This window comes from Neovison vison, chromosome 1, assembly GCF_020171115.1.
Source record: "Neovison vison isolate M4711 chromosome 1, ASM_NN_V1, whole genome shotgun sequence".
NCBI lineage: Eukaryota > Metazoa > Chordata > Mammalia > Carnivora > Mustelidae > Neogale > Neogale vison.
In genome coordinates this window covers 136,542,820-136,557,042 of record NC_058091.1, presented here as the reverse complement: position 1 = coordinate 136,557,042, position 14,223 = coordinate 136,542,820, and the positions used below count along the sequence as shown (strand labels likewise).

The 14,223-nt window shown below is 38.0% G+C and overlaps 1 protein-coding gene across 1 annotated transcript in view; it reads left to right on the top strand.

Moving 5' to 3' along the window:
• RANBP9 (RAN binding protein 9) overlaps positions 1–14,223 on the top strand; it is an 88,621-nt gene that overhangs the window by 45,559 nt on the left and 28,839 nt on the right. Inside the window, 3 exon segments of the mRNA XM_044259249.1 lie at positions 4,334–4,386; positions 5,266–5,433; positions 9,744–9,766. Coding sequence (XP_044115184.1) covers positions 4,334–4,386; positions 5,266–5,433; positions 9,744–9,766 — 244 coding nt within the window.

Here is a 14,223-nt window from a genome sequence, read left to right as displayed (position 1 = left end):
GTAAGCAGATCCTCCTCCTTGTGTTCTCTCTTTCTCTGACAAATAAATAAAATCTTGAGAAATAAAACATGACAACAGTAGCAAAAATGTGGGAAGAGGTAAACAGGCTTTAAAAAGCTTTGTGTTACATTGTCATCATGTGATAAATATACTAATTCAATCAAAGATATGTCAGAGGTGTACTTTTTAACACTTACATGGTGTTCATTAATACAGTACCAAAATGTATAGCAAAACGTTAACAAGGATTAAATGTAGAAAAAATATAAAGAACATAGGAAAGGATGAATGGAGAGAACAGATGGGAAACTAACAAGCTCTAGTGGATTTAAACCTGTCTATAGTAGGAATTAAACTAGTCTTCTTAGTCTCTTTTATTTGATATTTGGTACAACCATAATTTTAAAAATGGTAGTAAATGTAAAATTTGAAAATATCCGTATTGACATATTGATCTGGAAATTTTTTATGTCTATTTCCTTTGCTAAACACAGAGTACCACAGTAATACATTTTTGTTCATGCGCTTTAAAAATCTTGCCACTCCCTCACTGCCGTTGAATATGAGCTTGGTTTTTTTTTTTTAGATTTTATTTATTTATTTGACAGAGAGAGATCACAAGTAGGCAGAGAGGCAGGCAGAGAGAGAGAGAGGAGGAAGCAGGCTCCCTGCTGAGCAGAGAGCCCGATGCGGGACTCGATGCGGGACTCGGTGACCCGAGCCAAAGGCAGCGGCCCAACCCACTGAGCCACCCAGGCGCCCTGAGCTTGTTTTTATATGTCCTGCAACACCTCAGACATGTACCAACTATGTTGGTTCACTGCGTGTTACGAGCCACACCCGTCCACATCTGCTGGGACAGATTTGCGCGTCGAGTAACTTTCCTTCCACCACTTCACAATAACCCACAAGCTACAGTGCTGTGTCACCTACTTCCCCAAGTAAACTTCAGATCTTTTTCAGTGTAAAGTGCCATATTTATTGTGGTGTTTATGTATCTTAAACAATTTAGTGTGTGTAAAATCGTTTTTTATTGAATTGGGGGTTTTTAAAGTTGGGTTCTTCCCTTTTTTTAAATGTGTTACTGATGGAGTTTAGGAATGCTGTGCTTGTAACCCCATTTTTTTCTGATAAGCCCTGTGGTTTTTACTGCATGATTTCGTATAGTGTAGTCATTTTAAGGACCTTAGATATGATAATAAAGCATGAGTTCCCCTTCCCCCAGCTTTGGTTTAATAGAGATTTCATTTTCAGTGTCTTCTGGGCTTCCTATATTCTTATGAGAAATGCACAAGTGTTCAGCTCAGTGTTCCTATGACAGTAAAATGTCTTTTTTTTCTGGCTGCTTTCAGTGTTCTTTTGTTTTGTTTTATTATTTTTTTAAAGTTTTCAGCAGTTTGGCTGTGATTTGTGCCTAGGTGTGCTTTTCTTGGGATTGAATGTGTGAGGTTTGCATGCTTCTTAAATTTAGAGATCTTTTTCTTTTCCGAAATCTGGAAAATTGTTCTCTGAACTTTTGACCCACTCTCTTCTTCTCCTTGTGGGACTGTGGTTACATGTTTGATAGACCTTTTTTTTTTTTTTTTTAAGATTTTATTTATTTATTTGACAGAGATCACAAGTAGGCGGAGAGAGAGGAAGAAGCAGGCTCCCTGCTGAGCAGAGAGCCCGATGCAGGACTCGATCCCAGTACTCCGGGATCATGACCCGAGCCCAAGGCAGAGACTTTAACCCACTGAGCCACCCAGGCGCCCCTTGATAGACCTTTTGATGCTGCCTCAGCCAGCAATCTTTTTTAGCCTTAATATTTTTTCTCTCTGTTCTTCAGAATCTGCTCTGATTTCATCATTACTTACTCATTTTGCCATTTCCAGTGTGCCATTAAGTACATAAGTAAATGCATATTTCAGATATTTTTCAGCTCTAGAATTTTGGTTTTTTCTTAATTCTTTTTCTTTGTGGAAATTGCTATCATTTCATTCAGTACAAGCACATTTCTCTTTACGTCCTTGAGCATTGTAACAACAGCTGCTTCAAAATTCTTTATATTTTAATTTCAAACACTTCATCATCTCAGAGGCATTCTCTTTTGTTTCTGTTCTCTTGAATGGGGGTGATATTTTCCCGTGTCTTTTTATGTAAAGTACCATTAATTGTATTCTAGCATATTATATATGGGTTACCAATTTTAAAAACAATAGTATTTTTAGAGAATTTGGCTCTTTTTAAGTATATATTTCATGCTTTTTGTGCTGATTATGGTTTCTTTGACCCATGTATTTCTTCTCATTTTTTTCACTTATCTTTCTACTAAAGCATATCCCCAAATAGTTCTTTTGTGAGGTTCTGCGGAAAGTAAGCCGTTAGCTTTTTAGTGTCTTAAAATACCTTATTTTGCCCTCATTTTCAGTGATACTTTATCTGAGCATTCAGTTCTAAGCTGGCAGTTCTTTATCCTTAGTGCTTTTGTGCCATTGTTTATTGTTCTAAATGGTCCTTTTTGGAGGGAGATAATTTGCCTTTTCTCTTCATAAGCTTTTAGGATTATGTGTTATCGATATTCTACAGTGTGCCCACGTGAGAGTTTATCTTCTAAGCTTTTAGTAGTTTCTGTGGTTTTTTATGTATATAATCATGGCAACTAAAAATAAAGATTATTTTATATCTTTTAATATTAATACTGGTTATTTGTTTTCATTATATTATTAAATTATCAAAAACCTTCAAAATACTATTTAACAGTTGTAGTAGACAATTCCATGTCCTGATTTTAATGGAGATGGCTTCAGTGTTTACTGTTGAATACTTGCTGTATTAGATTTGGTTAAAAAGTGTGTCGATTTTAGTTTGCTTTTATTTTGGTTGAGTTTTTATTAAAAGTGGTGGCTGAAGGGCGCCTGGGTGGCTCAGTCTGTTTAGCGGCTGCCTTCAGCTCAGGTCATGATCCTGGAGTTCCAGGATCTAGGCCCATGTCAAGGTCCTTGCTCGGGGGGCGGAGTGGGGGGTGTGGGGGGTCTGCTTCTCCCTCTCCCTCTGCTCTTCTATCCCTGCTTCTCCCCCTGCTCATGCTCACGCTCTGTGTGTGTCTCAAATAAGTAAAATCTTTAAAAAAAAAAAAAAATAACGGTAGCAAAATTTATCAAGTGCCATTTTAAGTCTTGATGCAGTCATAGTCAGCCTTTTCACAAACTGGATTCACCTTATTTTATTTAGTCAGTGGCTTTTCTTTTTCTTTTTGCATCAGTACTTACAAGTGTATTGTTTTATACTCTTCCCACTTTTCAGCTATCTTTATCAGCTTTTATTTATATTTCATAAGCTTCTAAAATGAATCACATAGTTCAATAATTTTTCCTTTTATATTTCTTTTTTTGGAGATAATTTTGTTCTTTTAGTTTGATAAATTAAAAACGAAGGATCTTATCTTTAATTCTTTAATTTGATTTTGTCATTTTTCCAAATTCTAAGAAAACCGGTACATGGATACTAATACAGTACAGACTTTTTTTTTTTTTTTTTTTTTTTTTTAAGATTTTATTTATGGGGCGCCTGGGTGGCTCAGTGGGTTAAAGCCTCTGCCTTCGGCTCAGGTCATGACCCCAGGGTCCTGGGATGGAGCCCCGCATCGGGCTCTCTGCTCAGCAGGGAGCCTGCTCCTTCCTCCCTCTCTCTCTGCCTGCCTCTCTGCCTACTTGTGATCTCTATCTGTCAAATAAAATAAATAAAATCTTAAAAAAAAAAAAGAACCCAGGGATCATGACCTGAGCCGAAGGCAGAGGCTTTAACCCACTGAGCCACCCAGGCGCCCCTACAGTACATACTTTTAAATGTAATTTTATTAAATATCTCACATGTTTTTTATGTGAATTTGACATTTTTTACAAATATGTATCCGTGTCCCATTTTTTGTGGTCTTGATTATTACTGTGTCTTTTTGGAAATATAATAGTTTCCTGAATATTGTTTCTTTTTTCTTCCACAAGGCCCCCTACGCTTTTTATTAGAAATCTTAATCCTGAATACTTAAGTGTGGATAAGTTGAAAGGTTTTTATAGCTGTTAGTAGAGTATATAATTATTACTAGTACTTTGGGTGTATTTAAGAATGAGTATTATGTATTATAGGAATTTACTGTGAATCTGAGTTTTATTGTTGCTTAATATTGCCTTTTTTGCTGTTTAAGGAATTGTAAAATTTTTTTGTAGCTGCCCTGTGAATTTCAACTTGGGTTGGGTTCTGATATGTTTCAGAGTATTTGGTAATTTTACATATATGGCTATAGTAACCTGCTTTTGTTCCTCTCTCTGCCCCCCCCCTTTCTTTTTTTTAACAGTTACATGGGAATTGGTCTTTCTGCTCAAGGTGTGAACATGAATAGACTACCAGGTACTTGTAATTGAATTATAATACTGTCTTATGGCTATATCTTTCTGTCTAAATATTTGAAGTAATAATTGAAATAGTTAAGTACATTGATTTTCTGTGTTTTTAATCTCCTCTGTGTTATGAGTTTGAAGGGGAAGTCAGGTGGTTTTTAAAAATTTAAATTTTATGCTATTTAGCAAAATTTGTATCCTGCATTTTTTTGTTTTATGTTTTTGCTTGTTTTGGTATTTTAACTTCTATTACATAGTCATATCAATGACTTTAAATATTTTAATGTGATTAATTCTCTTTGCTAGCCAGTACATTCCTGGCTTTTAACCTGTTTTCATTTGTTCAGTATTCTGGAAATGGAGGCTAATAGTCCAAGTGAGCTAAGGAAGGTGTCAGCTGAGATGGCAGAACTGTTTCCCAAAGCCATTAATCAGATGAAAGTGATTCTTGGATTATATTTTCTGTTATTTTTACTAATGTTAAAAATTAATTTGGGAGGAAACTTTGAAAATAGAAAAATCTTCTATTTTATATTAAACTGTGTGTGTGTAAATGAAAGCAAAATTCTTTGGTTTATTAGCAAAGGAAATATGCATGGAAAATATGTCTTGCCCTTTTTTTTTTTTTTTAACATGGTAAGAATCTTGTTTAATACATGTTTTAGTCTTCTGTGTGGCAGATTTATTTTCCTTAGTGTTGCAAACAGTATTTTAATGTAGAAATCGTGTGGTGTAATTATTGGGAATTTGAATGTACATTTGAGAGTTTTTACTTTTGTGCTATCATCTATTGTACTATTCTTACTTTTCTTGTCATAATCTTAGTGAATAGCTCTAGTACAGAGGAACCTTACTTTTCATTGTAAATATACTGGAACTTTCTCTTTAGGCTGGGATAAACATTCATATGGTTATCATGGGGATGATGGACATTCATTTTGTTCTTCTGGAACGGGACAACCTTATGGACCAACTTTTACGACTGGTGATGTCATTGGCTGTTGTGTTAACCTTATCAACAATACCTGCTTCTACACCAAGAATGGACATAGTTTAGGTACTAAGATAATGTATTGCATGTAAAGTAATCAAATACTGTGATTATTGTACTTAGAGCATAGTAGTCACACTTGTTGTGTAGTCCTCGATTGTTAGTACATGCCTCTGGATGTTATTTCTTTGTTCTTTCCAGGTGGAAGTTGAGGAAATGGTAAAAATTTGCATTCTCTGAACGCCACGTTGTATTACATATATGGGAGTAACTATGAAAATATTCCCCATAGTTCCCATATTTATTCTAGTAATAGAAATGCTAAGTCTTTTCTGCTTTGAGTAAGACACTAATCACTTCATAGTATGACTAAATTCTCTAAGTAACAAGTACTAAGAAGAAAAGGCTGTCAGTTTTTAGTGTAGTATGGGGTAATAATGAAGGAAAGTCTTGATACTGTCAACCAAAGGAAAGGCATTTGACCCACTAAAAGGGCAGGCCTGCCCTTTAGTGATGACTAAAGGGTGATGACTACAAGTTCTGCAGAAAGGAGCAGAATTAAAACCATAACAGCAAAACTTCCAAGGATAAAAGTCAGATGGTAAATAAAAAAATAAATTAATGAAAACATAAAGAGGCATAGCCATCCCAAGACTAGTAGAAAATCAGGCTTTTTGGTTGCATGTGCACCCGTAGTGTTTCAAATTGAGAACTGTGTGTGGTGGTTATATTCCCTTAGAAGTTTTTTTGTTTTTGTTTTTATACAGAAACTATGAAGGATAGCAAGACTGATGCTTTAAAATGGTTTCACATTACTAGAGAAGTGCTTAATTCAAAGCAAACTACTTCTGATGAAGTAAAGCAAAAGGAAGCAAAAACTAACCTCGGAAGGCAGAAATTTCATTGTGCTCATAAATTGTATTTAAAAATAAGACTGCAAATAGTGTCCTTAGGTATATAATAGATGTTCTTTAATATAACACAAAAACTGTTGTGTCTTTCATTTCATAGTAGAAAATTCTAGATTTCTGGCTGCATTGGTAATAGCTGTCATATTCCTGACATAAAATTAGTGTCTTCACTTTTATATGCAGCTTAAGTCTTTTCGTTCTGAATATTAATACTGATTTCGAAGTCCTGTCTTAGCAACAGAAAGGTTGTCCCAAGTCCACACAGGAGTGTTGCTTTGGGACACCAGGAGATGTGTGGATTTGTGATTTGATTGCTATGGCTGGCCCCTTTCCAGATGATGTAGCCTCTAGTTGATTCTGTGTTACTGTCCTGGCTCTGACTCTTCACAGCATTTAACCCAAGGTGGTCTTAGTTGCCTTGCTTGCTTAAGGTATTTGATCTTAAATTAAACTGCAGAAATCTGCTTTTAGGTATGACCTTTGATTCCAAAATGCAAAAGAAGGCACATTTTTAAACCAAAAATTAGTCTTTTTACTGTTTTTTAAAACTTTATTCCAGAGAAGGAATTTTGTTTTGGGAAATAGAAAGATCATAGGTGATGTGATTTTATTTGTTTCTTGTTAGATTTTCACAAACATTAATATTGAGATTTTCTCTTGAATAAGAAATCTATTTAAAATGTGAGATACTTCTTAAGAAAAGGGTACTTCGTGATAAAATCACGTTCTAATTTTAAGTAAATTTTTGAGACATTTGTCAGTATTCATTTATAAATTTCATGTTTATTAAGCACGTAGGCAATATAAGAGCCGTTATATGGGTTCTTTAGTTGCCTGGGTTTGTCTCCTGGCTTAGGCCAGTGACCTTATGCAAATTAATATTTCTGTGCCTCAGTTTGTAAGTAGGACCACTGTAATACCTGCCTTTCTTTGGTTGGTAAAGTAGACTGAAATGATGCGTGCAAAGTTCTTAGGTGACTGCCTGGCACATAGTGAGTACTCATTCAGTGTTGTTAGCCAGTCTGGGCTAGATGCTGGGGATGCAGTGGTAAAAAGTCACTCCTTTAGAACAGAGGTCAGCCCGCCACAGCTCAGGATCTAGATAGGTCTCCTGTCTGTGCTTTAAGTCAAGTTTCATGGGAACAGAGCCACCCCTCATTCCTTTGTGCGATGTATACAGCGCTTGTCTGTCCAGTGGCAGGACTGAGTGCTTGTGATGGAGACCGTAGAGCCTGGAGAGTGGAAGAGGTTTACTCTCTAGTCTTCATGGAAGTATGCTTCCCTCTGGTCCAGTTTCTAGCATCTAGAAGATAAAAATATTATTTACATACTGTTGTACTTCCCGGAGTGGATCATTTCTACCCAATAGCTGATATATCTTTAGTTTCTTTTTCATGAAGGTTTTAAAAATATATATTTACTGATCATAGAAATAGAACTGGAAAGGTTTTTATTTGAGAAAATAGTTAAAGGAGAGACAGTTCATTATCTAGGTTAATTTAATTGGAAGTTTTTTTTACTTTGTTTTATTGAAAATCATCAATTGAAGATCACTTTTTGAAAAGCCTTTTGACATATCAGAAAATTATAAATATAAAAAATTGTCTTCCAGGTAAAATTTAAATCTGACTCACTAAAGTAGCATCTTTTTATGGTCTGAATGTGTACAGGTTGTGGTAGCCATTTCAAAAATGCTAATCTCTGGAATTGAGTTGGGTTTTTCATTAGAGTTTATGGTAAAGACTGAGGATTTCAGTAATTATTAACAAAAAGGAATTTTGGCTAAAACTGTAAAAGTAGACCATCTTTGCTATAGTAGATGTCTTTGAGGAAAATAACTTTTTAGGCTGCTAAATTATGATTAAGAAACTAAGATACAGTTGGTAATATTTTATTAAAATATTCTGTGTTGTTTCCTGTATCCTTTTTAGTTTTCTGAGAATTTTAGAATAAATTTTCAATTTGGCCTATGGTCACTTTGCTTTCTATTTATTAATGAAGCTAAAAGTAATCTGTTTATGGGGAGCTTAGGTGACCTCCAGTTTTGCTTTCCTTTTGACAAGCCAACATGAATTTACTAGTTTTTTAAAAGTCATAAAGATGGGACTTGACTACAAACCCCTGTTTTTACACATTTATTAAAAACCATATAGTAGAGAGGCATAGTCAGTTTGTCTTTTAATTTTGTTACTTTATTTTTTTTTAAATATTTTTTAAAGGTTTTTTATTTATTTATTTGACAGACAGAGATCACAAGTGGGTAGAGAGGCAGACAGAGAGAGGGGGGGAGGCAGGCTCCCCGCCGAGCAGAGAGCCCGATGCGGGGCTCGATCCCAGGACCCCGGGATCATGACCTGAGCCGGAAGCAGAGGCCTTAACCCACTGAGCCACCCAGGTGCCCCAATTTTGTTACTTTAATAGATAGAGTCAGATAGTGGTGTTTTCTGATGGTGTACAGCACAATAACAGAGCCATAAAATTTCACGTGGGAAGAGACCTTAAAAGATAATTCAGTGGAAACGCCCTCAGTTTTTAGATGGTGGTCCACATAGGAAAGGTAGTGGTGTTGGTGTGGGTTTTTTTAGTTTTAATGTGTGTTTAGACTGGAAGAATTGAGAGTAAGTGACTATCTCCTGTTTTTCTAGAGCTCAGTCTTTTTAAGCATATGAATGAGATCCTACAGAAATACTTGGTGTATTTATTATTTTATTTTCAATGAAGTAATGTATTTAAATATTAGAAGAGAGAGTATTAAATCATCAGTTTGGGATGCCAGTAGACTCACTCCTCTGACTTGTATCTGAACATGACTGTGGTGAAATTACTGTCAGAGGACATTCATGAGAAATTCTCAGCTGTATAACCCTTGATCCTTTGAATGAGGAATTGAGCTTTTTCGCAGAATAGTCCAGTTATTTAAGAATGTACTTTCATGGGGAAAAACTTTTTTAAGAAACAAAAGTACTGTATTTTGCATCGTTCAGTTTTTTTCCCTTGGTAACAAAAAATTCTCTTCTTTCCCTTCCCCCCAGAATTACTTAAAAGCTAAATGTAGGTGAGGAAGATTTGTGGTAAGGCGCAATAAAGCAGCATGGGTGTTGGTCAGAAATCAAATGTGACTGTTTTGCAACCAGTTTTCTTATAAGGTTCTTGACGTAGCTTAGAAGGTCTGTCTGAAGCCAGAGTCCTGGAGGCAGTCGCAGTACTCCAGAAATAACACTGCGGTGTGACTAACAAGGGTGTTGATCTTGAAGGGAGATAGAACTTTCTCTCTCAGACCTCTGTTGGGGTTACTGAGAAAAAGACTGGTCTCACTATTTAATTCTGGGTTTTGAATTTTTTCCTTTCCTTCCTTTGCCATTCCTTCCCTTGTTTTCAGTTTAAATTCAGCTTGTCACTATCGTCTGCCTTTGAAAAACCGTGTCTAATGCCACTTTTTTGGTTTTTGTTTTGTTTGTGTTTTAGGTATTGCTTTCACCGACCTACCGGTAAGACATACTTTCTTTTAAAAGCTGTTTTGTATTTTTAATTAAAAGAAGCGTAAAGAAACGGGTATTAAACATGCTTGGAATTCTATCTCACTGATATTTATCAAGTCTATATGCGATGCATAGACCAGAGATCCTTTCCCCAGGCGCCAGGGGCCCTGGCACAAGGGAACCGTGTAACTAAACAAATCAGAATTGGTTACTTAAAACACACCTTGTACTGTCACTGTCACTGCGTTCAGTTGAAACGTGTTTCTCTGGTATCGCTGAACCGTTCAGCAAGTGGCTGTGCCACGGATGCCGTGACCATGCTCCAGACCAGGTGAAGGGCTCCGTCCTCTTGACGTATTCAGTCTGGGGACTAGGAGTAAACAGTACGTTAAGGACAAATAAACTATGACATTTTAAAGCGTGGTAGGTACCTTTTAAAGAAAGAGCAAGAGAGTGGGGGAGTACCAAAGACAGAACGTGGACTATACGGTCCACTCGCCTTTGCCAAGGTGTGCAAGGGGGCACTGGAGCAGAGACCCGCAACAGAGTGAGGGAGTCGGCGGAATAGGTAGATGGAGCAAGAATGGCCCAGGCAGAGAAGCAGGTAGAGGAGCCTGACTAAGTAAGGGGTCCACAGAGGGGACGAAGACAAGAGTGCACCAGATGAGTCCAGGATCGAGGTGGGGCAGGGTGAGCGAGCTCATGGACACCTGGAGGGCCACTGCAAGTACTTGGGCGTTTACTCTGCCCTAAATGCAGACACTGCAGTCTCCATTCCCATGGCGTAGCTTCAGTTTTAAAGGGTCGCTGACAGCTCTTTGAAAAGTAGACTGGGACAGGGATTTAGGGCAGAAGGAGGCAGACCTGGGAAGAGGCTCTTGCAGAAATTCAGGCAGCAGGTGATGGTGACTCACATCGTTAGAGATTTGAGGGCTTTGACTGTGGATACCTTATTTACCCAGGCGAAGACTGCCCATCGTAACACACATCACATGTAACGCTGATGAGGAAAGACCTAACAAACTAGGATAGGATGCTTTGTTATCACTTAAAATTGTTATTTTGTATTCACTGAATGATCTCTTAGGGTATTTAAATAGAGATTTTTTAAAAAATTTATTTATTTATTTGACAGAGAGAGAGACGTCACAAGTAGGCAGAGAGGCAGGCTCCCCGCCGAGCAGAGAGCCCAGATGTGGAGCTCAATCCCAGGACTCTGAGATCATGACCAGAGCTGAAGGCAGACCCTTAACCCACTGAGCCACCCAGGCACCCTTAAATATAGGTTTTTAATGTATAGATTTTAATCAGTATCACTTGTTAAACACCTGAAAATAATGAAATAAGGAATATAGATTGGCTAAGGTATTCCCGGTATTCCCCAAACTTCATATTTAGAATCCAGTCTTTTAAACCTCTTTTTTAGAGTTGATGTCTGTGGTTTTCTACTTGATGCTGACATCTGTGCCATCAAGAACATTTCCTGAGAGCTCTCCGTGATGTCTCTCGCATTTTCTCCCAAGCTTCCGATTGCATTGTGCAGGCTCTGATGCTGCCCATTTTCAGTATTACCAGAAGGCACTACAACAACCAGGACTCTGGTATTTCTTTCTTAGTTGGTCTGTGCATAACTTGTTGACTAAAATGTCTCTGAGGTAGGAGTTATCCAGCTGTTCCACCAGGAAAAAAAATGAGTCGAGTTCCAGAATTTTCGGAGAGCTTGTTCTTGAATGGATTCACACCTGTGCAGGCAGGGACAGCTGCCTGTGTAGACAGATGTAAGGTGCCACTGTTTATAAACACATTTCAGTTTCAGAGATGTTTTGAGAAGGGTGACAGGAGAATCAGAGGCAGAGGATATTCATCCTATCTAGAAGTTACTAATGTTCCTGAAGAAAATTCTAGTGGGAAAAAAACAAAACAGAAGAAAATAGAAGTTATAATAGAGAACAACTTTGCTAAGCCAAGGAAAATTCGGAGTCTAAAATCAACATGCTCACTAGGAAGTATTATTTGATAAGCAGTATGGGAACCAGTGTTTATCTTTTTGAAGAAGTTTGTAATCTTGGGATTTTGTCTTATATTTATGCCAAAGTAAGTTTCAGGTAGATTAAAGAGTTAAATTTAAAAATAAAAATAAGTATGTTTGGAAAATACCCCAACTGAGAGCCAAGAGGATTTTCTGATGAATTGGATGTGAAAAATACGAGAGAAAATAGGACTTTGAGATTCTTGGCCTGGGGAATGGAAAGAACGGTGATGCCGCTTACTGATGTAGAGACGGCTGTGTATAGGCAGAGCAGGTGTAAGGTTGGGGGGTGCATCTGGAGACCAGTTTGGGGTAAGTTTTTTTGGTTTTTGTTTTTTTTAAAGATTTTATGTATTTATTTGACAGAGATCACAAGTAGGCAGAGAGGCAGGCAGAGAGAGGGAGGAAGCAGGCTCCCTGCTGAGCAGAGAGCCCCATGCAGGGCTCGATCCCAGGACCCTGAGACCATGACCTGAGCGGAAGGCAGAGACTTTAACCCACTGAGCCACCCAGGCACCCCTGGTTTTGGATAAGTTAAATGGAGTTCCCAAGTGTACAGTTGGCCATGTAAGCCTATAATTCAAGAGAGTGATCTGGGCTGGAGACAGAATTTGTGGAATCCTTGGCATTTCTGTTTTTAATGTATGATACCAGGTGACATCCACAGGGAAGTGTGTGTAGCAGAGAAGAGGGGCATGCATGTTTGGGAAAAGAGAAGGAACCAGCAAAGGGAGATTGAGAAGGAGGTGAGGTGAGGTCGGAGGAAGACTTAGAAGGGGGTGTGTCCTCAAAGTCAAGTGAAGAAAGCCTCTCTAGAAGCAAGGTGAAATCACCTGTGTGAGATGTTCCTGTGATACCACGCATGAGCTAAGAACTGAGAATTAATTACGGATTTAGCAGAGAGGAGGATGCTGGTGACCTTGACACAGAGTTTCAGCAGACTGAGTGATGGAGGAATCCTCACTGGAAAGAGTTTACTAGCGAATAGGAGGAGGGAAATCACAAAGTAGGGACAGGTTTGTGGAGGATTTCGACTGAATAGGGAAGAAGCAAGTGGCACGTGGTGGCTGGTGGCAGATGTGGAGGCGAATGAAGATTTTTTTATTTACCAGGATGTTTATTTGCCGATGAGAATGATTCCAGTAGCAAGCAGATGAGTTAATGTAAAGGGAGGAGAAGTAACGCGGTCCTCACACCACTTACTGGACGCATGGGGCTGCAGTCACGTGCTTAGGAAGGGGGCACGGCGGGTGTGGCCAGTTGGAGGCGCGGGTGGGGTGTGTGTGGCTCAGATCTCTCCAGGGGCTGCCGGGCGGGCGACATTCGGTTCCCTTTGCAGTTGGCGGAAGGGCTCACCTGGGTGGGTGTTTGGTGTTTTGGTTTTTTACCCCTTTTGTGACCTTAAGCAAATAAAACCAACCTGTCAGAGCAAGCAGTTGTTCGATGAGCTTCTGTTCCTCACTTGTACAAGTGGTGATAATTTGGAAAAGGCTAAGTGGGTTGTACACATGTTGACTATTTTTGTGTTGTCTTCTGATTATTTTTGTCCCATTTGAGAGTCACTAGTCATGTTTTTTGCCTTGTCTATAATTAATCAGTGAGGATACTCGGCTTTGTAGCACCAGTGGGTAAAGTGGTTACGGTGGTTGTTGCAAGGTTGTCTTTTGTTGTTTTTTTTTTATACAGTGGTTCTGTTTTATTTTGTGACTCAGATTTTCTGGGACTCCCACCTGCAGCACAGCATTCTGCTACTTAAAAAGGAAAAAAAAAAAGCTGGTCTTTCCCTTAAGTGTCCCACCAAAGAAGTGTTTATATGTTCTGTACCTGTGATGCCTCACTAGCGGGTCGTAGCATTACATCCTGGCAGGGTATTTACAGAACAAAAGTTGATCTAGATGGTTGCACTCATCATGGAACCTACAGTGTGTAACGCCTTTGAAGACCTGGTATCTTTTTCAAAATGATCTTTCTTCACCAGTTCGGGAAGTGTCCCTCTGTAAACTCACTCAGTTTGGGATTAGGTCAATTCCTTTTGTTACAGAAGCTGCTCTCCTCTAAAATGATGCTGCATTCCAGATCTTGCTGCAGACTTGAAATCTACTTTTCATAGATACATTATTTGCTTTCATTTTCATTAGAAAACATCTTCAAAACAGAACAAAATTATACTGTTGAGGATATGATTTTGTGTATCTTTAGCTTTTGAATATTTTTAGGATCTGTATTTTTCATAGGTTAATAGAAATTAGGAGATCTTTTTAAATTCTCTTCATAGAGGCTTAAGTTATTCTCATTTTTGTGTAATTCTACACAAGAAGGGGTGATTTATTTTTTTCTTTAATTTAGAAAGTTTCCTGGAAAACATTGTTTTACATAAATCCACAGCCTGGATTCATGCTATATCATAGAAGAACCTTGAAAGCATTATGTTGAGATG